This window comes from Phocoena sinus, chromosome 8, assembly GCF_008692025.1.
Source record: "Phocoena sinus isolate mPhoSin1 chromosome 8, mPhoSin1.pri, whole genome shotgun sequence".
NCBI classification, from domain to species: Eukaryota; Metazoa; Chordata; class Mammalia; order Artiodactyla; family Phocoenidae; genus Phocoena; species Phocoena sinus.
In genome coordinates, this window is record NC_045770.1 from 5,115,056 (window position 1) to 5,137,345 (window position 22,290).

At 45.5% G+C, this 22,290-nt stretch overlaps 1 protein-coding gene across 4 annotated transcripts in view; it reads left to right on the plus strand.

Moving 5' to 3' along the window:
* The window catches only part of ARHGAP32 (Rho GTPase activating protein 32), a 271,983-nt gene extending 255,967 nt beyond the window's left edge, over positions 1-16,016 (plus strand). For all 4 annotated transcript variants that reach the window (XM_032640154.1, XM_032640155.1, XM_032640156.1 and 1 more), the window contains 4 exons: positions 3,461-3,532; positions 5,374-6,249; positions 6,929-7,902; positions 9,160-16,016. In XM_032640154.1, the coding sequence (XP_032496045.1) occupies positions 3,461-3,532; positions 5,374-6,249; positions 6,929-7,902; positions 9,160-11,412 (4,175 nt within the window). In that variant the 3' untranslated portion in view covers positions 11,413-16,016. The remainder of the gene's footprint in view (positions 1-3,460; positions 3,533-5,373; positions 6,250-6,928; positions 7,903-9,159) is intronic.
* Positions 16,017-22,290: the final 6,274 nt, after the last annotated feature.

The following is a 22,290-nucleotide window of genomic DNA, read 5'->3' on the forward strand; positions in this document are numbered from 1 at the left end:
CAAACTCACCACATTGTTATAACAGGCTTCAACAGGATACGTCCTAGTTGTGTTGTTACACGTGAATTGTCTTCTTTTACCAGTGTTTTATCCCCAAATACATATTATATATGTGTGTAGAAGTTCCCAATTCCTTTGGAAACTATATAGATAATATGTAGTGTAAATGTGTTTAAAAATTCACAATATATTTGTGATGTAGTTTGTATATTGTTGGTAATAAAAAATAACTGCTGTGGTATTTAAACTTACTAGATTTTAAAAATGACAAAATCATATTTCGACATGCCTCTAAGAGTTTATAAGTCTTATAACCAAAGAAGGTATCTTTTTACCAGATATTCATTGATGAGAGTATCTTATTGGATAGATAAATCTATTACTGTGTTGTTGAAAGTACTGCCCTTTTAAAAATCATTTAAATCTACTGATGTTAACAGGTTCTGAATCTAGGAAGGAAAGTAGTGCTTACTTCTTGGGTAATGTTAGAAATACAACATTCAGTTCATTTAATTCATCATTCATTCAGTTTGCAATCATGTACTAAGCAAGTGCTAGATATTTTGATAGCAGCTTCTGCAGATAGAAAGAAAATTAAGACACCACCCCTGCCTTCCATGTCTTATGTGGGACATCATATGTGTAAGAAAATAAATTTCATCCAGAATCATAGCTATTGAAATAGAGACTTATGTGAGGTATTTATGGCAAGAATTGTCAGTTCATGTGGGGAGAGGAAAGAGAACCTTGACTTGGGTTCTGAAGGATAAGTAGGGATTCACCTGATCAACAAGGGACTGAGAAAGGTATTTCAGGAAGTGGGAGCAGAGTGTGTGCTGGTGTGTGGAACAGGGAGCCATGACGAACGTGGCTGGTGGGATGGTACACAAAGAGGTTCCAGTTCTTAGGGGCCCGGGAAGCTTGCTGGAGTTTTGGTTTTGTCCTGCATTCCTTGTGGCGGGGGGTCATTGAATGGCTTTGTTACGGAGTCCAAGCCCGCTCTGCTTGCTGCAGGACAGCGGGCCAGTAAATCAGAGACGAGGTATTGAGGCAAGGAATACGGCCGCAGACCGAGAAGATGGCAGACTAAAGTCTCAAAATAACCATCTCATCGGGGGTTTGGATGCCAGCTTCTTTTATGTATAGCACAGAGAGGGGGAGGAGATGAGGAAGTAAAGTAAAAAGGCCGTAAGTTTTGCATATATCACCTGGAATGGCCAGCCTCGGGGAGGGGACATGTTAATTCCTTCTTTCTTGCAGCCATCCCCAGGTGGACAGGGTCCGGATGTTTCCCTGAACAAAGGCACTTTGGTTTAACCTTCAGGCAGAGGAGCAGGGTTCCCCGAGGCAGGCCATTACGTATAGACAGTATCCTTTTAGTGAACCAAAGCAGCGGAGAGTAAAGGTTAAAGTGAAAGAAACAGATCCAACATGTAGTCCCGGTTTGTCTCTTCCCTGTTACACCTTCAGTATATAACATGATCGGGTTTGGGTTTAAGAAAGATGACTTTGGCAACAGCATAGGGAATATATGGGAAGAAGACAAGACCTGGAGACTGGACAGTAAATCAGGAGACACTTCAAATTGTGCAGGCAAGAAACGATGAGTGTCTGGAATAAGCAGTGGCCATGGGAGTGGGAAATAGATCGGAGAAGTGTTCAGGAAGCTGAATCTACGGGGTGGGTGACCAAATGGTGGTGAAAAACGAGAAAGATAATTTTCAGGTTTTGATTAAATGGTAAGGGAGTTGGTGGTGCCATTATGCCTGTAGGGAACAGTAGGTTGGGGAAGAAAAATAATGTGTTAATTTTGGACATAGTGAGTTGGACCTGCCCAAGAGGTGATTAATAGTATAGATCTGGCATTCAATAAAGGGGTTTAATCTAACTAGAAATGCAGATTTGAAAGTCATCAGCAAACCAAGGGTGAAAACCCTAGGGATGTATTCTATGGCCAAAGGAGAGCCCGTTGAGTGAGGGAAGCGAGTTGGGGCCTGTTGAGTTGGGAGGCGAGTTGAGTTGGGAAACGAGTCCTGGAGAAAAGCAGTGTTTAGAGGGTGGAGAAGGCAGAGCTGTCATGAAAGGAGAGTGAGAACAAACGGTGCCTAGGCAGGGAACAAGAGCTGGGCGCCAGCAGGGGAAGTCAGGGAGGAAGGGCTTACAAGGAAGTGTCAGCAGCCTTGAGCACTGCCAAGAGGCTGAAAGAGGATGAGGATGTTTAACAAAGAAGATTCAACATGTGTAATTAATTAAATGACCTGTGTTAATTTCCTAGGGCTGCCCTAACAAATTGCCACATATTGAGTGGATAAAAACAACAGGAATTTGTTTCCTCACAGTTCTGGAGGCTAAAAACTGAAATCAGGGTGTCAGCAGGGCCATGTTCCCTCTGAAGGATCCAAAGAATCCTTCCTGGCCTCTTCCAGCTTCTGGGGACACCTGGTATTCCTTGGCTTGCGGTGCTTCCACTCCAGTCCTGCCTCCATCTTCACGTGGCTTTTGCTCTGTCTCTCTGCATCTTTTCTTCTTAAAAGGATACCAGTCATTGGATTTAGGGCTCACCCTAAATCCAGCTTTGTTGCTGAAATATCGGCTTCCCTGTGCACCGATGCCGAACAGAAATATGGAGACAGAGATTTTGGAGGAAGAGAGAGATGGCTTTATTTTTCTGCCAGGCAGAAGGGAAGACACAGCAGGCTAGTGCCTCAAGAGCTGTGCCCCCCTGTCCTGGGGAATTACAGGGGTTCTTATAGGTGGAACTCCCAAGGGTAAGTGATAGGATCAAAGTGGTGAAGGTCTTGCATTCTTCTTCTTCTTCCAGTATTTTAAACCAGTCACTGCTGGCGTCAGGCAGCCTGTTAATTGGGTCCGTTGGTCTCTGGCTTATCAGCCTGCGACCTTCTTTCTGAAATGTAAACAGCTACAAGGGGTGATTTGCTACAAGAGAACGCAGCAGAGAGTAAATGCCAGGTGCAGGGTACAGTTCATATGGAATCAGAGAGTAAATTCGCTTTGTGAAGGACACGTCTAGCTACAAGTATTTGTTAGTAGTAACAGCTAAAGAATAACCAGGATCGCTTAACTCTTTCAGGGCTGTTTATGCTGTTTCCCCAGCCTGTTCATTGTTGCTTATTTTTCTTGTTTATCAGAAAAGTCTCATTTCTATTTTCACTGCAACAGTATGAGATCATCTCAAGACATACTGATCTTTAGGAAATATAAAAGCAAGTTTTAAAACTCATCTCTATTCTCAAGTTCATAATCCTTTAGAAAAGATTTTTCACATAGGAAACCACTTGAGAACGGTACAACACATTATAAAATACAATGCAAAACTGAATATGGTTGCAAAAATGTAATTACTCTTGGAAGTTAAATATATGCACAGAAAGCACTGTTCCCTTTCAGTACATATGTAACGGTGAATAAAGCCTGACACTGTTTGGTTTCGACTCTTCAGGTGGCAGGGCAGAAGGGACCTTGCGCTCAGCTAAGAGTGAGGAGTCTCTCTCTTCTCTCCACGCAGCCGAAGGTAAGACTAAAGCATCAGTTGTTTTATTCTAGAATATATTTCATAAAAGGACACACAATTAAGTATATTTTATAAGTACATGCTTAATAAATAGGCTATAGACTATGATTTCCTAAAAATACTAGAATCTGTTGATATTTAGTGTTGTCCATTGATGTTTTAATATGGTAAGTCTTTAATTTCTTCACTTTTGACATGATTGCTATTCAATTTACATAAAAATAGGTGAGTGTTTTAAGTTAACCATTTATATTTATTAAGGCCCAGTGGGAAATGGTGTTAATAGTATTTCTTTAAATTTCACAATGAGAGCACAATGTTTGTTACAAAGTGTAAAATTAAGCAGTTTTGATGTTTAGACCAGTAGTCTTTTGTCTTGCAAATTTAACCTGAGGTTAAATCTCATACATCACTTTGGTTAGAGGTAGCCCTCATTATCTGAGGATGATTAGTACCAGGAGAAGGCAACTTAAAGTGAATCTGCTTAAAATGGGGACCAAAATTTTATGGTAAATAGTACAAAAAGATTTGATTGCAACTTGAAGAACAAAACTTAAAACTTTTGAAAATAACTTTTTAGCTTCCGTTTAGGATAAATCGGGTTATAGTTGCAACTCTGTACTAATTTTTAGAATGAACAAAGATTACTTCCATGTTGACTTGGAGGGAGGTAGAACTTTTTTGACAAAACCATGTAGTTTAGCAAATAGGACATCCTCCACGTCGTGTTTGGCTTGTGCAGCAGTATGATAAAAAAAAAAGGCACTTGTTGCAAAAATAATCAAGAGCTGCATTGATGTATCCCACGGACTTTTCTTAATCCATTGATATTGAAATTGTGCTCTTTTGAAGTTTCCTGGGGTGTCTTCCTTCTGGTCAACCTTCTCATCCTCATTTATAACTTCTAACTGCCAGGTCCTCATTGACCAATGGCTCTGCTTGTGATTCAACAAATCCTCGCATTTCACTCCAGTTGGGTGTCTGACATCTTACTGGTTTTCCAAGATTTTCCATTTCACTGAAGTCAAGAGAATGGTTCACAAAAACAATGCAGTGGGCTGGGTAGGTGCTTGTATTAAGCAGCAAATAATATTTGAGTAGGGATTAGTTTTATAAGTGGTCAGCACGCTAGCGGATGTGTTTGTGTTAAGACAGTGCCTCCTTATAGTACATTTTCACTATGGCAGTTCTAGTCATTGTAATAGAATAACGAGACAGAGGACTTCTTCTACCAGTTAGACGTTTAGCAGTATCATAAAATCAGGTAATACTCTACCACTCTTAAGGCCTCTCCTTGAGAAACTTAAAGCCTGTTCTTGTTAAAGAAAAAAAAAATTATTTTTAAGTATTTGAAAGGAATCCTTTACTAAATATATGTAAACACTTTTTTTTTTGAGAAGTTCAATTTTGTAGTAATTTGGGTATGAGGATTTTTCCTCAGAAAAACAAACAGAAAACCCTTTTTGCTATTGTATATCCAAAGTACCATTTAAAGTGGTTAGTTCTACCTCACAAATCATGTGTGAGGTCAGTGATAAAATCAGACAAAAAGAAATGAAAAACTTGGGCAAAGTCACAAGAGTCAGTGTTGGGCTAGTAATAGAATCTAAGAGTTTTGAGTCCTTTTTCCTATTGAAACCATCAAATGCATTCTTCCTCTGATTGTATCAGATGTGTTTGTTACTTAGCATTTGCTTTGGGAGTTCCATCTGTGTGCCCCAAGAGACAATTATGTTTTCTTACTCTATATGGTATGTTTCTGCTGTACGGAGTAGATGATTTCTCACGGCACCGTGTATCCTATGACATTCATACTGTGATATTGTATCCATTTTTACCAGGTGATTCCAAGCTGTTCCGACCCAGAAGACCCAGATCTAGCAGTGATGCCCTGAGTGCCTCTTTTAATGGAGAGATGCTGGGGAACCGCTGTAATTCCTACGATAATCTGCCTCACAACAATGGAAGTGAGGAGGAAGTAGGGCTGCTGCACATTCCGGCTCTCGTGTCTCCTCATTCAGCTGAGGATGTTGATCTGAGCCCACCAGACATCGGGGTAGCCAGCCTGGATTTTGATCCGATGTCATTTCAGTGCAGTCCTCCTAAGGCCGAATCAGAATGTCTGGAGAGCGGGGCTTCCTTTTTAGACTCATTGGGATACTCCAAGGATAAACAGGGTACCAACAGAAAGGACACAGAAGCAGGTGGTAGCCAGTCTCAGACTCCAGGAAGCACTGCAAGTTCTGAACCTGTCTCACCTCTTCAGGAGAAACTGAGTCCATTCTTTACCCTGGACTTGAGCCCAACTGAAGAGAAATCATCTAAGCCAGCCTCGTTCACTGAAAAGGTCGTCTATGCTTTCTCTCCAAAGATTGGACGGAAATTAAGCAAATCCCCCTCTCTGAACATATCTGAGCCAATTTCAGTGACCCTTCCCGCTCGGGTGTCGGAAGTCATCGGTACCGTCGCAAACACAGCAGCCCAGAACACACCTTCTCCAGCTTGGAACAAAAGTGGCGAAGAAAGTGATGTCATAAATAGATCCCCCACCCAGGTAGTAAAGATAAAAGCAAACGAGAGAGAGGCCCAGGAAGGGTGTGAGTCTGAAGTCCAGCCCCTGGACCAGGTGGCTGCTGCAGACGCAGACCCGCCAGGGAAGGAGGAGCCTGCCTCAAGCAGTCAGAGTAAGGCTGTACCTTCTGGACAGACTCAGACAGGTACCATTTGTTTTCCTCCATTCTTTCTTTAAGCTAAGAGGGATCTTCAATCCCGTGTGCCAACTGTGCCTTTTAAGAGAAATTTACTCCACAGCTAGCCTTTAATCAAACAGAATGTTTTTCTAGGTGGTGCTGATGGTTCAAAGCCCTAAATTGAAATCAATCAAACAGAAAATCCCCCAAAGGGCCAGTGGTCCTGCTTCAAACCTTCATAAAGTCCCCTTGGACAGTCAGAATTCCTGGATAATTTTTGCACAACTTCGTAGCTCTTGATTCTGTTTTCTCTTCTGATAAAATACCTAAATTATAGCCTTACAAGTTAACCAGCCAGCCTACACCGTCAAATATAAAAACTATTCTTAATGACAATCTGCAAGCGCTTGAAGCTTGTTTTTTAAGCAATCTTTTCTGAGCCAGGTGAGGGACCTGCTTCACCCCCCATCTCTGTAGCAATCCAAGAGGAGATTGCAATCTTAAACACTCTTTTGTTTTAGTTTTCCTTCTGAACCAGATGTGTTTTCTACAGCATTTGCATGTGGGATAGAAGATCGTGGATTGCCATTTTGAAATATGGAAGGCACCCATTTTTTTAGTGATGAAATGGGGAGTGTTTGGCTTTCCGTATAGGATAACACAAGCTACCTTTTCACTTTCATTTTTTTTCCCAATTTCCCACCAGGAGCAGATACCCATGACCCCCCTCAGGATTCCGTTCCTGTAAGTTCAGTCTCTCTTATCCCACCACCACCGCCTCCGAAAAATGCTGCCCGCCTGTTGGCGCTGGCCTTAGCTGAGTCTGCACAGCAAGCCTCGACCCAGTCATTGAAGAGACCGGGCGCTTCCCAGGCTGCTTGTACCCATTATGGAGACACAGCAGTGGCTGCGACTGAAGAGAAACTGCCTACTGCCTACTCTAGTGCTACCTTAGATAAAGCCTATTTCCAAACCGATAGGCCAGCTGAGCAGTTCCACCTCCAGACCAAGGCCTCCGGAAACTGTGACCAGCCAGCACCGGATATGGCAGCTACTGGGGTTTATACCCATTCCAGCGCCACTGAATCTGGGGAGCAACGACACCCAGCAGACATACCAGGCAATCAGCCGCCTCGAATCTGTTTATCTGGGGACCCAGAAAAAGCCAGAGTCACTTCAGTTCCCTTAATAGATTCTGAGTCTGATGATCACATAAGTTTCCCTGAAGACCAGTCTGTGAAGACCAGTATGCCGACTGTCTCCTTTGTGGGCCAGGATCAGCTTCGTTTCTACAGTGGAGACCAGCCTCCTTCTTATCTTGGTGCAAGTGTGGATAAGCCCCTTCACCCTTCAGAACTTGCAGACACAGCTCCCGCACCTTCTAATTTGCCTAGGGACAAAATCTACCCTCCTTCTGGGTCCCCTGAAGAGAATACCAGCACAGTCCCCGTGGCTTACATGACCACTGCTCCAGCAGCAGCTGACTTGAGCGCCAGAGAAGCCAACTGGGATGTGGTCGAACAGCCCAGCGCAGCAGGGTTCACCGCTGCCACCCTCCAGCGCGGTCACAGAACTAATCGTCCCCTCCCCCCGCCTCCTTCCCAGAGACCCTCAGAGCAACTCCCAGTCCTGGGGCAGGTACAAGCCGCAGCCAGTATAGGACTAAACAACGCCCACAAGGTAAGAAGGGGGGAAGTCAGTGAGATGAAATGTGTATTTTTCCGAAGGTATGTCACTCTCCAGCAGGGTGTGTTGTTACCTTAAGTGAGATCTGACATCTGCCTTTAAGTCCTGTGGCAGGTTTCCATGAAACATTTCCCAGTTGAGGTTGGGATCTGCCTTTATTGTGATGCTGGTTTTCCTCTGAAAAAGGAGTGGTTACTCGATGGCTCTAGTTTAACGATACCTGCTCCCTTTAGTTCCTAAGCATGTAGGTAGTTTTTTCATGGAGATACGAAGAGATTGTGAACAAACGAGTCAAGCTGGGCCTTAGGTGTCAGGGTTGCAGGGTTTTCCCGGCTCCATCACTGATTCATTGTGGCTCTGGGCAAGTCGTCCAACCATCTCTGCCAGTTACTCACATCTGCACTACCAAAGCGCTGTATTCTCAGGACATTCGAAAGACTTTCTGCCTTACAGACTTTTTAGCAATATCAGAGATGACAGTGTCTTAGGACTTGTTATTTTCTCAACATTAACCAGCAGATTGTTCTATAGTTAAGCACCTGTTTTGATGAGAGAATGTTACACGCAGAATGATAAGGGTTTTTGTGGCCACCTTGAACTAAAAGGACTTCATACCTAGTCTTCTGTGCGGGGTGCTCCTTCTAGTGGCTGCTTCTCAAGGGGAGAGTGTTTGCAGCCCTGCAGTGAGGACCACGTTTGGCTTCTAATGCCGCAGACCAGCTGGAGCACAAGGAGGGAGGGAGAGACAGGGACTGTTGGATGCCACCTAGACAAGTCCCTTTCTGTCCTTCCCTGGACTGGGGGCTAAAAACTGTCCACTGGGCAGCCGTGAGTCACTTTAAAAACCTCTCCAGATAGAACCAATGCTTCTTGTTTAACAGAATGTTCTTGGTGTTGAGACTGAGCTGCATAGACAGGGTGTATGTTTTTAAGCCTGGTGGTTATTTGGCTAAACTTCTGTTCGGTCTGCACAGTAAGACAGTGTCATGGGCCACCTCATCTCACGTTAAAAACCTATCATAAATGAGAACAGCTCTCCAAAGATGGGATGGCTGCTACACCAGATGGCCACACAGGCCTTCCTTCCGTGGCAGTGGGGACAGGTCGGTCTCTGTCCTGTGCAGTGTATCCGCACAGCTTGGGAAATTTCAAGCTGCTGCCCCAATGACCTCAACTTGTGAGTTTAATAGCGTTTGATTCCATAGAGGGGAGCAGAAAAGACAAACTCACACTGTTATCATCTTTCAATAGGTTCAAGGAGTAGTTCTGGCTCCAGAGAGGCCGCCTGAACCCAGAGCCCTGGGTGACCCCACGCCTGTCCTGGCCGGCGACGGTGGGGCCGCCGCGCAGTGTCCCGCCTCTGCGCCCGCCCCCCAGCCCAGCCTTCCCGAAAAGGTGCGGGAAGGTGCCAGGGCCCCCCCACTGCACCTGCGCGGCGAGCCCGTCCCCGTGCACTCCTCCTGTGGCTTCCCTACCCCGGGGCCCCCCACCAGGACCATGGAGAGTAAAATCGCCGCTGCCATCCACTCCAGCTGCCCAGACACGTCCAGCAGCTCCGGGCACCACACCTTTGTCACGACTTCCTCAGCCTCCGTGGAGGACGTTTTGCCTTTCCCAGTCCCTGTCCCACAAGCCAAGCATGCCTCTCAGAAAACTGCCTATTCCACCTTTGCTAGGCCTGACGTCACCACTGATCCCTTTGGTCCAGAAAACTGTTTGCATTTCAGTATGACTCCAAGCTGCCAGCACCGCCCCCAGAGCGTCCCCCCTCATCACGGCAAAGTGGCGCAGCAGCAAGCGTACGGCTCCAGATCAGAGCCGCCAGCCTCCATGGGTCCTCGCTACAACACGTACGTGGCCCCGGGAAGAAACGTGTCTGGACACCACCCGAAGCCATGCGGCCCGGCCGAATACGTGTCCTCTCTGAGCTCCTCCGTTAGGGGCAGCTGTTACTCCGAAGAAATGCCCCTGTACCCCACCATCCGCAGGGTGCAGTCTCTCCACACCCCTCCGTCGTCCATGATTCGCTCTGTCCCCATTTCGAGGACAGAGGTGCCCCCAGATGATGAACCAGCCTACTGCCCAAGACCCCTGTACCAGTATAAGCCATATCAGTCCTCCCAGGCCCGCTCAGATTATCACGTGACTCAGCTCCAGCCTTACTTTGAGAATGGCCGGGTGCACTACCGCTACAGCCCCTATTCCAGCTCTGGTTCCTATTACAGCCCAGACGGGGCCCTGTGTGACGTGGATGCCTACAGCACAGTGCAGTTGAGGCCCCTTCACCGCCTGCCCAACCGCGACTTGGCTTTCTACAATCCTAGGCTGCAAGGAAAGAACGTGTACGGCTACGCTGCTTTGCCTTCACGTCCCCGGGCCAATGTGACTGGCTCGTTCTCTGCGAATGACCACAGTGTAGTCAACGTGCCTCCAGTCGCCGAGGTAAAGCACACTTACACCTCATGGGATTTTGAGGACATGGAAAAATACCGCCTGCAGTCCATCCGGAGGGAGAGCCGTGCGCGGCAGAAGGTGAAAGGGCCTGTTATGTCCCAGTATGACAACATGACCCCCGTGGTGCAAGATGACTTGGGTGGGATCTATGTCATCCACCTGCGGAGTAAATCAGATCCTGGGAAAACTGGACTTCTCTCGGTGGCAGAAGGAAAGGAGGGGCGGCACCCAGCCAAGGCCCTTAGTCCCGAGGGAGATGACCGCCTCTATAGGAAGCATCTGGAGCCAGAGTTCGACAGAGCCCACCACCATGGAGGACACGGCAGTGGGCAGTCAGAGAAGCCGACCCTCCCTCAGAAGCAAAGTAGCCTCAGGAACCGGAAGCTGCATGACATGGGTTGTAGTCTCCCTGAGCACAGGGCACATCAGGAAGCAAGCCATAGGCAATTGTGTGAATCAAAAAACGGGCCACCTTACCTACAGGGAGCCGGCCAGTTAGATTATGGGCCCAAAGGGATTCCAGACACTTCTGAGCCAGTCAGCTACCATAACTCTGGAGGGAAATATATTCCATCAGGGCAGGAGTCTCTAAGACTGAACCACAAAGAGGTGAGGCTCCCCAAGGAGCTGGAGAGGCCTCGGGCTAGGCAGATTGCAGCCCCAGAGAAACACTCCAGAGACTGCTGCAAGGAGGGGGAACACCTCGCGCAGGCAGCAGTCCCACCCCCTAAGCCAGAGAGGAGTCACAGCCTGAAGCTCCACCATACCCAGAACGTGGAGAGGGACCCCGGCGTGCTGTACCAGTACCAAACACACGGCAGGCGCCAGGGCAGTGGGACTGTCGGGCCCCAGTACGATAACCTGGAGGGCTACCACTCCCCGCCCCAGCACCAGCGAGGAGGCTTCGGAGCAGCGGCGATGGGCACGTATGTGCCCCCCAGCTTTCCCCACCCACAGAACAGGACATACGCTACAGCTCTGGGGCAGGGCGCCTTCCTGCCCACAGAGCTGTCCTTGCAGCATTCTGAGACACAGGTCCATGCGGAATGAGCCCCGGGAGCAATAGAGTTGAAGCAGCCTCTGCTGGACAGTGGACTGTTCTATTTTTTTCAGTAACCAAAAAAAAAAAAAAAAAAAAAAAGGCTACAGAACCCCTGACCACATTTTAAAAATAAGAAGAAAAATAAATCACCATCTTTTTCCCCCTTCCCTGCTTCATCACCACCTCTTCCATCTACAGACTGTCATTTAAAGATCTGAAAGATTGTACAGCACTGTGTTGAAAATCTCATAAAGAAATTTGTTACAGACCATACTTGCCATATATAAGGGCTGATTTGTAAGAGCCTGAGGACTGCCTTTAACTGAATTTGAGTTTGACTTCGTCCTTCCTAGCATATTCTGTGTCCTTCAGAGCCTGATGCCCACTTCCCTGACGGTCTTTGTGTGTCCTGTCTGTTCCCACTTGCTTTCCCAGTAGCCATGTCTTGCCTAGAGGGACACCCGTTTTTCTAACTTCATTCCCCGTCTTAGAAGGGGCTGTGTGTTATATTAGAGTGGAGAAAAACTTCTCCTTGATCCTTCACATAAGTCTATTGGACATTTAGAAAATTATAACAAAAAAAGGAATTAAGACTTTAAGTATTTAATAACCATCACAAAATGTCAGACCACTTAGATCCAGGCTGAACTGTGCTTGTCACACCCTTCCATAGCTGCTCCTCGCAGCGCAGCGGGCAGACGCCTCTCACTGCAGAGGGATTTGTAAGCTAGAATTAAAGAACCTTCTTAGCTGGAAGTCAGTGACCTTTGTCAGTACCAGAAAACATCAGTGGTTCTAAGCTGCTGCCTGCCTTCAGTTCTTTGTTTTTATTCGCAGTAATATTTGGTAAATTGTGATCCTAGTGAAATATTTCACACCATTTGTTTTTCCTAAAGCAACTTTTGTTTTTCATTTAAAAAAAAAAGCATGGTTTGACTGGATAAACACATAATTTATCATGATTACAAATTTACATGTTAATTTGTTTTTTAAACCAGGTGTCCTGGGAATTCTTAAAGTAGCTACAGGTTATCTGTTAGTAAACTGAGCGTTCCTGCAATAACCACTTAGCACAGCCCGTTTCACCTGCTGGAATTCTGGGCAGTGACCGTTTACACCCTGAGGAATGAACGTACTGTTTCTTCCCTCTGTCCTCGTGCGATCACAGTCTCACTGTAATTGCCATCCACACCAGCATTTCAGGTATAGTCCTTACAACGCTGGAGACATGTTAAACATGTTCACACCCAGGGCTTTCTTTTGAAAGTTGCATTCCATTTTCTCAACCCACCTCACCACGTATGCCAGACTAGAAGGCAGTCCTGTATTTATAAAACGAGTTGAGATTGTCATGTCATTCCATAGCTCTTTATAATACTTGATTTTTATACATTCACATGTTTTAAATGCTCAGTTTGTAGAAGATACTAGGAGAATTTCATTCCATTTACTGGATGGTTGCTGCTCTGGCTTTTTACAACTTGGAATTAGCTTTTATTTAGAGCAAAGAAAAATCTTTTAAGAGGCTAAATTCATGCTGCTATTATTGCTGTGAAATTGTATAAAGATTAGGATTCATGCCAGTTTTTTTTTAAATCTAAAATATCATGTGATTGCATTTTAAGGGTTTATATTTAGAAAAAAATAAAGTTTGAAGAGCAACACATTTATCTATATGTGGAAATATGCTGTAAGGTTTTCTTTCGTTCCCCCAGAATCGATCAGAGAGATTCAATGAAGATCAGGGTAGAAGTCCTAAAATTATGGAAAAGGTCTGCAGAAATTCAGACCTCTAGATGAAAAGTGCAGACCCACCTGGTATATAGTCACAGCGTTAGGGAACCTGATAGGATACTTCCACTTAGCACACACACACATCAAGAGCTCTGTGCAGGTATTGGCTCTCTGGTGAATATGCGGCACTAATGTTTTTTCAGCCACAGCCATCTTTTTGTCAGTAGGCAATCCATTGTCCCCCTGAGATAATACAAGCCCTGTAAGCTCTCACCAACAGCAGGGAGACTAGGAAGCGGAGCTGGTGTGACCCGGGGATACAGATGGCTTTAGGAACTGAGAGCCTAGAAGGATGTGGCTGAAGGTGTCCAGTTTTAACGTTTGTGGGTTTGTCACACACATTATTTACTCCTGAAACGAAGGTCTATTTTATAAATACTAAGGTTAATTCTTGAAGGGGGTTACTTTATTAAAGTGCTATGGGTTTAGAAATGTCAGGTTAATATTTTGAATACAGAATAACGACTCAAATTCCTGGTGTAAGTGTGAAACACAAACTTTAGGTAAAATCTACAGTTGCTGCACTTGGTGTAGGTACAGCCTTAACTCTGGGTTCAGTTATTTGAAGGACTTTGCCAGTATCCTTCCCTTTCTCATATTGTGGGTAGACGGCAGGTCACTGTGACCCGGTTACCTCAGTATAATTCACCTTGTGTGTGACTGCAGACTGAGTAACTGTGTTGACACGGAGCATATTACGATGAGAACATGGACCTGCCGTATGCATTAAACCCAGAATTTAATTCTGTTGGTATTTCCACAGCCATGTCTCCAGATTTTACACTTTTTGGCAAAATTCTGATACCACAGCTTTGTTTGATTGAAATAAATATTCCCTGGATGTCTGGCCAGAGACTTTGCTAACAGCCCCGGAGATGCCATCTTCTTTCAGTAAATTTCATCTGAGCCTTATCGCTTCCTGTAGTCAGTTTCCTTCCAAACACGCAAGTCCCTGGGGATGGTCTCAGGATAGGGCCTGCACATTTTTATAATGGCAAAGCCTTTTCTAAAAGGGTCACGTTGAAATATTCTAGGACTAATCCTGTAAAGAAGAGGGACCATTAATGTGAGTGGGGATAGAAGAATAGGCTATCACCACATCTGAAGCAGCAGTAGACACATAAGGTGTAAGTTGGAAATTTGCCCTTTAGTTTAAAAAAGGAGCCTGCAAAGTCCATATATCTGTTCCCAGCCCTGTCAGTCACCCATTCAATATGTTGGCAAAGTATCGTCTGAGCAGTGTGTGTAAGAAGTAATGATGAAAGCAAAAGGATGTCAGAAAGTTGATCCCAAATGGTTAGAGGCATGTGATTTTTAGTACTGTGTGTGACGGAAATGTCAGGAATGGTATATTTTACCTGTGTGCGAGCTAACGTCCGTGTGCACAGAGGGTCTTTTTTCCTTTTTCGATTAGTGCTGTTAGTGTTCAAAGAATAAAAACGGTTGTTTTACAGTTTAGATTCCAAGGTAGCAAAATCTGATTTTTCAACCATCACCTGCATGAGACAAGCTTCCTAGGAAGTCTTAGATCATACTTCTGAGTTCTTTAATTTATATAGTGTTTTTTTATGTTTTAATATTTTTGTGAACTGGTGTAAATTGTTAATGCATATAAGCTTGTGTATTTTTGTAAATAGTTTGTGATTTATTTCTTGCCCCATATGTAAATATTTAGAGTCTCATTTCTTCAAAAGTTATTTGAAGCTGAGTTGTGGGTTTGGGGTTTTATTTGTTTGTTTCTTTGTTTGTTTTGGATGGGGGTGGGGGGAGCGAAGGGATTTTGTACTCTGATAACCCAGATGGAGATACCTTGTGGTTTAAAGCAAATGTCCCACTGAAAGCAATTCAGATATCAACAAAATTATTTCAGGCTAAAACAGACTTCCTTGTGTATGTGTTTCCTTTTTAACCTAATATGAATTATAACAAAATAGATGGGGTAATTGGGGGTGTTCAGACCAAAAGATTAGCATTTGTATGACACAGACTATTATACCAAAAGGAATATTATTTTATTTGAGGGAAGCGATTTAATGTCTCCTGTTTTTATCTGTCACAGTATGTTGCCTGGCCGAATTTTCACCAGGTAAGATGGTACCTTCAGAACTGCAGAAACCTCGTCCTGCACTGGAGGGCATGGGCAGACTTGCTGCACGTAGGGCTGCCCTCAGGCATCTGTGCACTGGGCTGCCGCCTGGCTCCCAAGCTTGCGGTTTCCAGGAGGCTGAATTGGCTTCTTAGGGTTCCCCCGAAGGGGGCTCTGAATAACAACCATATTTCTAAAGATTCCCACGCAGCATCTTGGACATCCTGTGTACTTTGCAGAGTGAAATGACCAGAAAAGAATCAACTCCTACACGCAGTCACCTGTGGCCAGGTGGTTTGTGGATAAAGATAAAGCATTCAGATGTGACAGCTGCTGCCAGTAACCCGCCTGCCTGATGGGGGTCCAGACGACTTCCTGTGCCAACGTTCTTCTCAAAAGAAATACTTCGTATCAACCAGGACTTTGTGAAGGAAAAAAACCAAAACACTTCAATATTAAGCTATTGGAATCCTAGTTTTCCTACTAGGAATGATAAATTACAAATTATTCTTCGTCCTAAAATATTAGGGCCTGTCCCTTTTTGCCAGTAAAAGGGAAGTTGCCCATTAGTACAGATGACCCTGGCGTGCCAGCCATCTTTTATATATCTGTGTACCACACTCCAGACCGGAAGCAAGATATAACATCTGCTTTCAATAAACACTCCCAGCCTGAACATGTGTTCCCACGGAAACTGCTCAGATGGGATTAAAGACATGTATGACATCGCCACTGGGTCTTCTACTTAATTTTCTGAAATTCTCAATACCAAGTATTTCATTACCAAATTTCCTTCATACTGATGAAAATACAGTACCTACCTCTTAAAAATGTATATTTATTTGTCACTGAGGAATCAGTGAAGAATACATTGGTGGTGTTTGGGATTTTAGACATTCATGGTCCTGTGGGAAAAGGCACACTTTAAAGTGATACTGACTCCCTGTTACATTAAAACTTGGGGCACCTGCATCCACCTGAAATAAGACATTTTAGTTGCTATGTTTCTCACATAATTGAGAGTGTACCTCTTAAAAAGAAAATTGTGAGGTTTAATTTTTATTTTAAATATTTTAATTAAAGTATTTCCAGAATATATTTCAAACCACAAACTTTGCTGTCAGTATACCTAACGATTCACCATTTACATCTATGGATCACTATACCACAAGATAGTGATACTGTTGGGACACACTGAGATAAAAAGTGTTCGCTTCTATACCAAATGCTCTACCACCACTGTCCTATTATGTTCTTGCAGTTGTTTTTTTTTTAATTTCCTATATCCTCCTTTTCTTTCTGCTGTCACTGCCTGCTGCTGTCTACGTGGTACCTGTAAAACTTCCTCTTCCTCTAAATAACCATTCAAAATAAATAAGCTTGTCAAACTGGTGAGCAAAACAAATTCTGAACTGGGGCCCTGAAAGATTGGGACTTTGTGTCATCTGTTTTTCATTACTTGGAGCCTCTGATTCTTTTCTCCTAACAAGGTGCTTGGATAGCCGAGTTTCAGAAGGTGAGATGATTATATAAGATGCTTAGAAGGGAGAATAAAACAAAAACTCTTAAGAGTTCTCCCTGCATTTGACATTTTGTGAGCAAGCTACGTGATTAGACAGACTGGCATTTTCCATGTGAATAACTCCCCATAGAGGAGTGCTGGCCCACAGAAGACATCCAGCTCCACCATGAACTCCAGTGGGAAGAGAGAAAGGAGTGCCAGGCACATACAGCTTCAGCTGTCATCAAGTCATTCAATTAGTGCCCTTTTTCTTTAAATCCCCTAAAAGCATTTTGCAAAACACCCTGAGAATTCTCAGCCACTTGTTCATGTTTCAAACTGGGCAAGAAGTTCTCAAACTTCAGAATCCATATACAGCACCTGGATAGCCAACTAAACGTAAGATTCCTTGAGCAACCGCCGGACAGTCTGATTCAGTAGGTCTGGGACTGGACTCAGGAATCTACAATTTTAGCAACCACTGTGTGATTCTGGTACAGGTGGTTGAGAAATAACTAGACAGCAGCTGTAATAGGCTTCTCGCAGAGGGTATACCGGTTCCAGTTTATAGAGCTTTGCCACTTTTTCGCATTTGCACCTTGGCTCCCCGTCGCTTTACTGATGGCTAGAACAGAAGTTTATCATTAATTTCTCTGTCCCCGGTGATTACATACTAAGCCCAGGTTCAACTATTTATAGCAATGACACATAGAAATTAGGTGTAATTGGGCTGACAAGCAATATAGAAAACAATTTAACATGTTCTAAAGCTGGTAAGATGCTCATGACCGTCCTTAACTCCCATTATATACTTACATAGTCAAGTCTTGGGTGTGAGCCATTCAGGCTGGTCAGGAAGTGTAGTTCACGCACATTGCTATTCAGACAGCCAACTCAAATACTATATTCAGGGGAAACAAATAACTCTTAGAACCAAGTGATCTGCCTTCGCACCAAAACTTTTACAAGAACCACCAGCACATAATTAGCTTATTGGACTTTTTAGTTTCATGTATGTCATCAGTTGTGGACAATGGTATAGAAATGTTTTTAACAGCCAGTGGTGACACTGCTTACTATCTACAGTGCTAGTCAGTGCTGTAAGCCTTGTACATCTGTTAACTCATTTGTTCCTCATCGGTTTATAGATGAAGCCAAGGCACACAGAGGTTCAACTCTTCACCCACTGTCGTACAGCTGGTAAAGAGTGAAGGAGCTGAGATCCAGACCCAGGCTCTCCTGACACGAGTTTATGCTCTAATAAAAGCAGCCTTTAAGGTTGGGTAATTGAATCCCAACTGCTACTAGTTCTAAAATCCTTAACTGAACTACTAAGTCCTTCTAAAGCTGTTTCTAAAACTCATACTAAGCCGTGGCTTCCTCATCTCTAAAATGGGAATAATAATAATATCACCTACCCCTTGGGGTTGCTCTGAGGACTGAATTAGATAATACATGTGCCTAAAGGGCTTGACAAAAGAGCAAGTACCCAATAAAAGTGATCCAGGCTTTGTATTGTGAGATACTGCAAGACCACACAGCAGTTAAGGGGAAGTTATGTTATGCTTCTACAATTGTATCATTAAGAATTTAATCAGTTGGGTCAACTTTTCTGAAAAACTGGAAGGTTTCACATAGTTGACATATATCTTGCAGGAAGAGAATTTTGACCAGTAGAGACGCAAGATGTAATTTAGTGGTTAAAAGGAAACTTCAGAGTGAGACTTGGAGTGGGACTGGCAGTGGAGAAAGCCCTTGCTTTCTGAAGATCCTTGGCAGTTGTTTTGCGGACACCTTTATGTAGACCGCCCTGGTTACGACCACTGACGACGCTACATCCGTCCTGTGCTAGAGCAGGGTTCTCTCCGTCCCATTCCATTGACTCATAACTGCAGCTCAGGGAAGTGGTCTTATGACCCCAGGGAGTGGTGCCTTCTCTACTAGCGGAGCAGCTGTCAGCAGGCCTCGCTTCATTGTGTGGCCCCAGCGGCTCGCGGGCTGGTTAAAGCACACGGTGGCAGGAACAGGAGCCGCGCTCTGACTTGACGCAGAAAATTCACAGGGGGAGACAGACAGCTTGCTTTACGCAAGAGTGGCTAAAGCGAGATGACTTTGTCTCTCCATTTTTGAAAAGGAAAACTTAGGGTCAGTTATAAGGGTCTTTCCATTATTCTTAAACACACGACCATTTTTCTTGATTCAGGATCCGTGGAAGGAAATGCTTATTCAGAGGAGAGAGTGTAGTGACTGAAGTGATGGTAACTGTCGCGCTAACAATTTATTGGTCGATACCATATACCAGGCTCTTCTAGGTGTTTACACGTATTAATACTCTCTCGGCCTTCCAACAGTTATGTGAAGTAGCTTTTTTACTTGTATACCACTTGACAGATAAAGAGACTGAGGCCCAGAAAGTTTCAGTGATGTGCCCGAGCTCATTCCTCTGAGGTTTGGGGGATTCAGGGCCCAGCTCTCTGACTCGGAGGCTGCACTTTTATCACTTCTATGCTGCCCGCCCAAAGGGGGTTTTCAGAGGTCACGAACACCCTAACCCTGGACCGGCCGAGACACCGGGCTGTGAACTTGCAGGGAACTCACCCCCGCCTCGGGCTCGGCTAGGCTCACGCTGTGGTGACGTCACCCACACCTCAGTACCTTCACACAAAAACGGTGTACTTTCTGCTCTAGCCAAGTCTGCTGCAGGTCGGGTGACTCTCCCGGGAACAGTCTTCTATGCGGCGGCCGGCTGCCCCCCCTTGAGCCGCCTCGTCTGAGACGCGTGTTCCTGGGGCGGCGGCTGGAGGGTCCTGGACGAGGAGTTGGAAGGCGGCCCCGAGGGGAGGCAGGGGCTCCCGCGCACGGCTGGACCAGAGCTGGTCTCCAGGCCCCGCCCGCGCCCAGGCCCCGCGAGGCTGCCGCGCGCCTGGAAGGAGGCCATCCCAGAGCAGCGGGCAGCTCGGCGCTCTGCACACCGCTCGGCTCTCAGCCCACCTGCGACGGTGGCAAGAAGCTGGCCCTGTACCCACAAGGTTCCGGTCACTGGTCGGAGAAAAGCCTCTGGAGGTAAGGAGCCGGTGTACCTCGCTCAGTCCCGACAAACGGAGGAAGGCTTGCTGTGCGGAGGTGCTCTGTGAAGGCTGTTAGGGTCAAACAGCGCTCTGCCCACCCCTCACCCGCTCCGTCACTGCGGCCTCACGCAGCTCCTGTTCCTCCGTAGACGGGCCGCGTCCCCTCGTCTCACCTTCGCACGCACGTCCCTCCCCTGCACGCTCAGGTCCCAGTATTCACCTGTCTTGCTCCCTCACTTTAAATCTTTGCCCAAGTGTCACCTCCTTAGAAAAGACTCCCCTTGACCCCCCCCCATCTCAAATAGCATCTCTTACTGCTGTCAGTCCACTTCCTCCGCTTTCCTATGCTATAGATGTACATCCGTGTCTCCTCTAGAACGTGCACTCCGAGAGGACAAGGACTTTGTTCACTATGATATTCTCGCGCCGTAAGCAGTGCTGTAGCAGAATATGTGCCTCGACGCCTATTGAACGAAGGACCGATGGGTGCCTGTCCTCCACGGTAATGCAGTGCAACATGTGAGCTCAGAACCCTTAGTCTGGACAGTGGAATATAACCGGTTAGCTCTCCTCAGCGGCAAGAACGGACCCAACCTCGTTTGCTTTGCTTTCATGTGTTACAAGCACGTTTGGACTAGTAGTGTTGCTTGATGGCCCCCAAAGGAAAGCAAGTTAGCTTAAGTTATTTCAGCTTCAACTGCCAGAGTCACTAGATGCTACCAGCATTCGTCAGAAAATCTCTTTTAAAGGAGGTCAGATTTGAAAATCGCTTGCAAGGTAGTGAAGGGGAGTTACTTGGAAGAGAGGAATGGAGATGTTCTAAGTGTGCAGGAAAGACTTCCCTCCCACTTTCACATCCACCCTACAAAGCATTTTAGAGTGTGGGCCTGAGAAGATGGAACGAACCCTTTTCCTCAAGGCCACGGCAACTTTGGAAAAGAAGGAAAAATCAAGGTTTGAATCATTTTCAACAAACATACAGGGTAACCTATGTACCAAGGGATGAGAGCCTCCAGAAACATAAATAGGTGAGCCCCTGAGTGACCCACTTCTCTAAGTTACAGGAGCTTAAAGGGGATAGAAAGTGTAGGAAACCATCTCACTGATGTTACTTGGACCCTACAGGTTAAAGTCGCTGGCCCCCCGGAACTCTCTGAAAGGAGCTGCCCTGGCTCTGGATTTCACTGTTGCCTGGCCCCTCCTGATGTAGGAACCACCCTTCTTCTCGGTGCTCCTCTCAATGCCACTTAGCAAGTGTTTTATACTGATTAATGGGAGGAAATGGTTCTCTTCCTACCAGAGTTTATGATGATTAGGGTGCCAAAGGCTATCTTAACTCTTAAATAAACCTAGAACACGTAGGAATAGCTTCTAGTCAAAAGCAGCCAATGTTGGACTTGAAAAAATTTTTGCTACCCTAATATGAGTATTCCAGGATAGTGTATGAATGTTGTCAAACCCAAATTCGTGTGCCTGCTGCACAGTGAGGCCAAACTAACCGAAACATCAGTTTGGAGCAGAGAAAGGTTTTTTGCAGGACCAGGCAAGGAGAAAGGGTGGCTCGTGCTCAGAAAGCACAAGTTTTCAGGGAAGAGTTTCTATGAGCAAAATTTGTGGGGAGCTCTGCAGGGTGTATGACCTCCCTCTGATTGGTTGGTGGGGAGGTCACAGGGTGGTGATCCAGAAATCTCAATCATCAGCCTTCTGGTTGCAACCAGTCCGCTCGGTCTGAAGTTACCATCCTCCACCTGGGTGGAGGCCTTCATTACTGTAGAAGAACTCAGAGATTGTTATATATTGTTCTGTATATTCCTTGAGGAGGAACCAGGACTCTGCCCCATCTCTGCACTGTTGTTTCTTCACTGCCTTTCCTTTGTTTCTGCATCCCCTCACTCTAATTAGTAACTGTTTGAATCAGCCCTTTGGAACTCAAGGAAGGTCTAGGAGGCTGAAAACCTTTTTCCTACAAACAAGAAACAGGGGATGCAGGAAGGCTTTTGTGCTCGGGAAGGCCCCACAGGTCCTGCTAATACCATCACTTTCCTACTTTAAGGTAATTTCCTTGGTTTTCTGGTGTGATTACACCTCACAGAGATGGGCACCTTTTGTCCCCTGTCTTAGAGAATGGGACGCTTGTCCAAAGACCTCCTTATCGTCCAGGGAGGTTCCTGATCATCTGTGCTGGCTTCTCCTCAGTTCTTCAGCAACGAGCTCCTCTCACCTGTCACCACATCCCAGTGAAAGAGGGGAGGCTTGGGAGGGAGGAGGTGAGCATGAGAGTCACAGCCCACGTACACACAGGGTTCTCTGGAGAGAAGGATGTAGGCTTGTTCTGATTGGCCTTAAATGGCAGAGGCAATCAGAAGTGAGAGCCATGAGCAAGGATGCTGTAAGAGGGATGGAAATGTTGCATGGGCAAGTAGAACAGGCCTTCGAA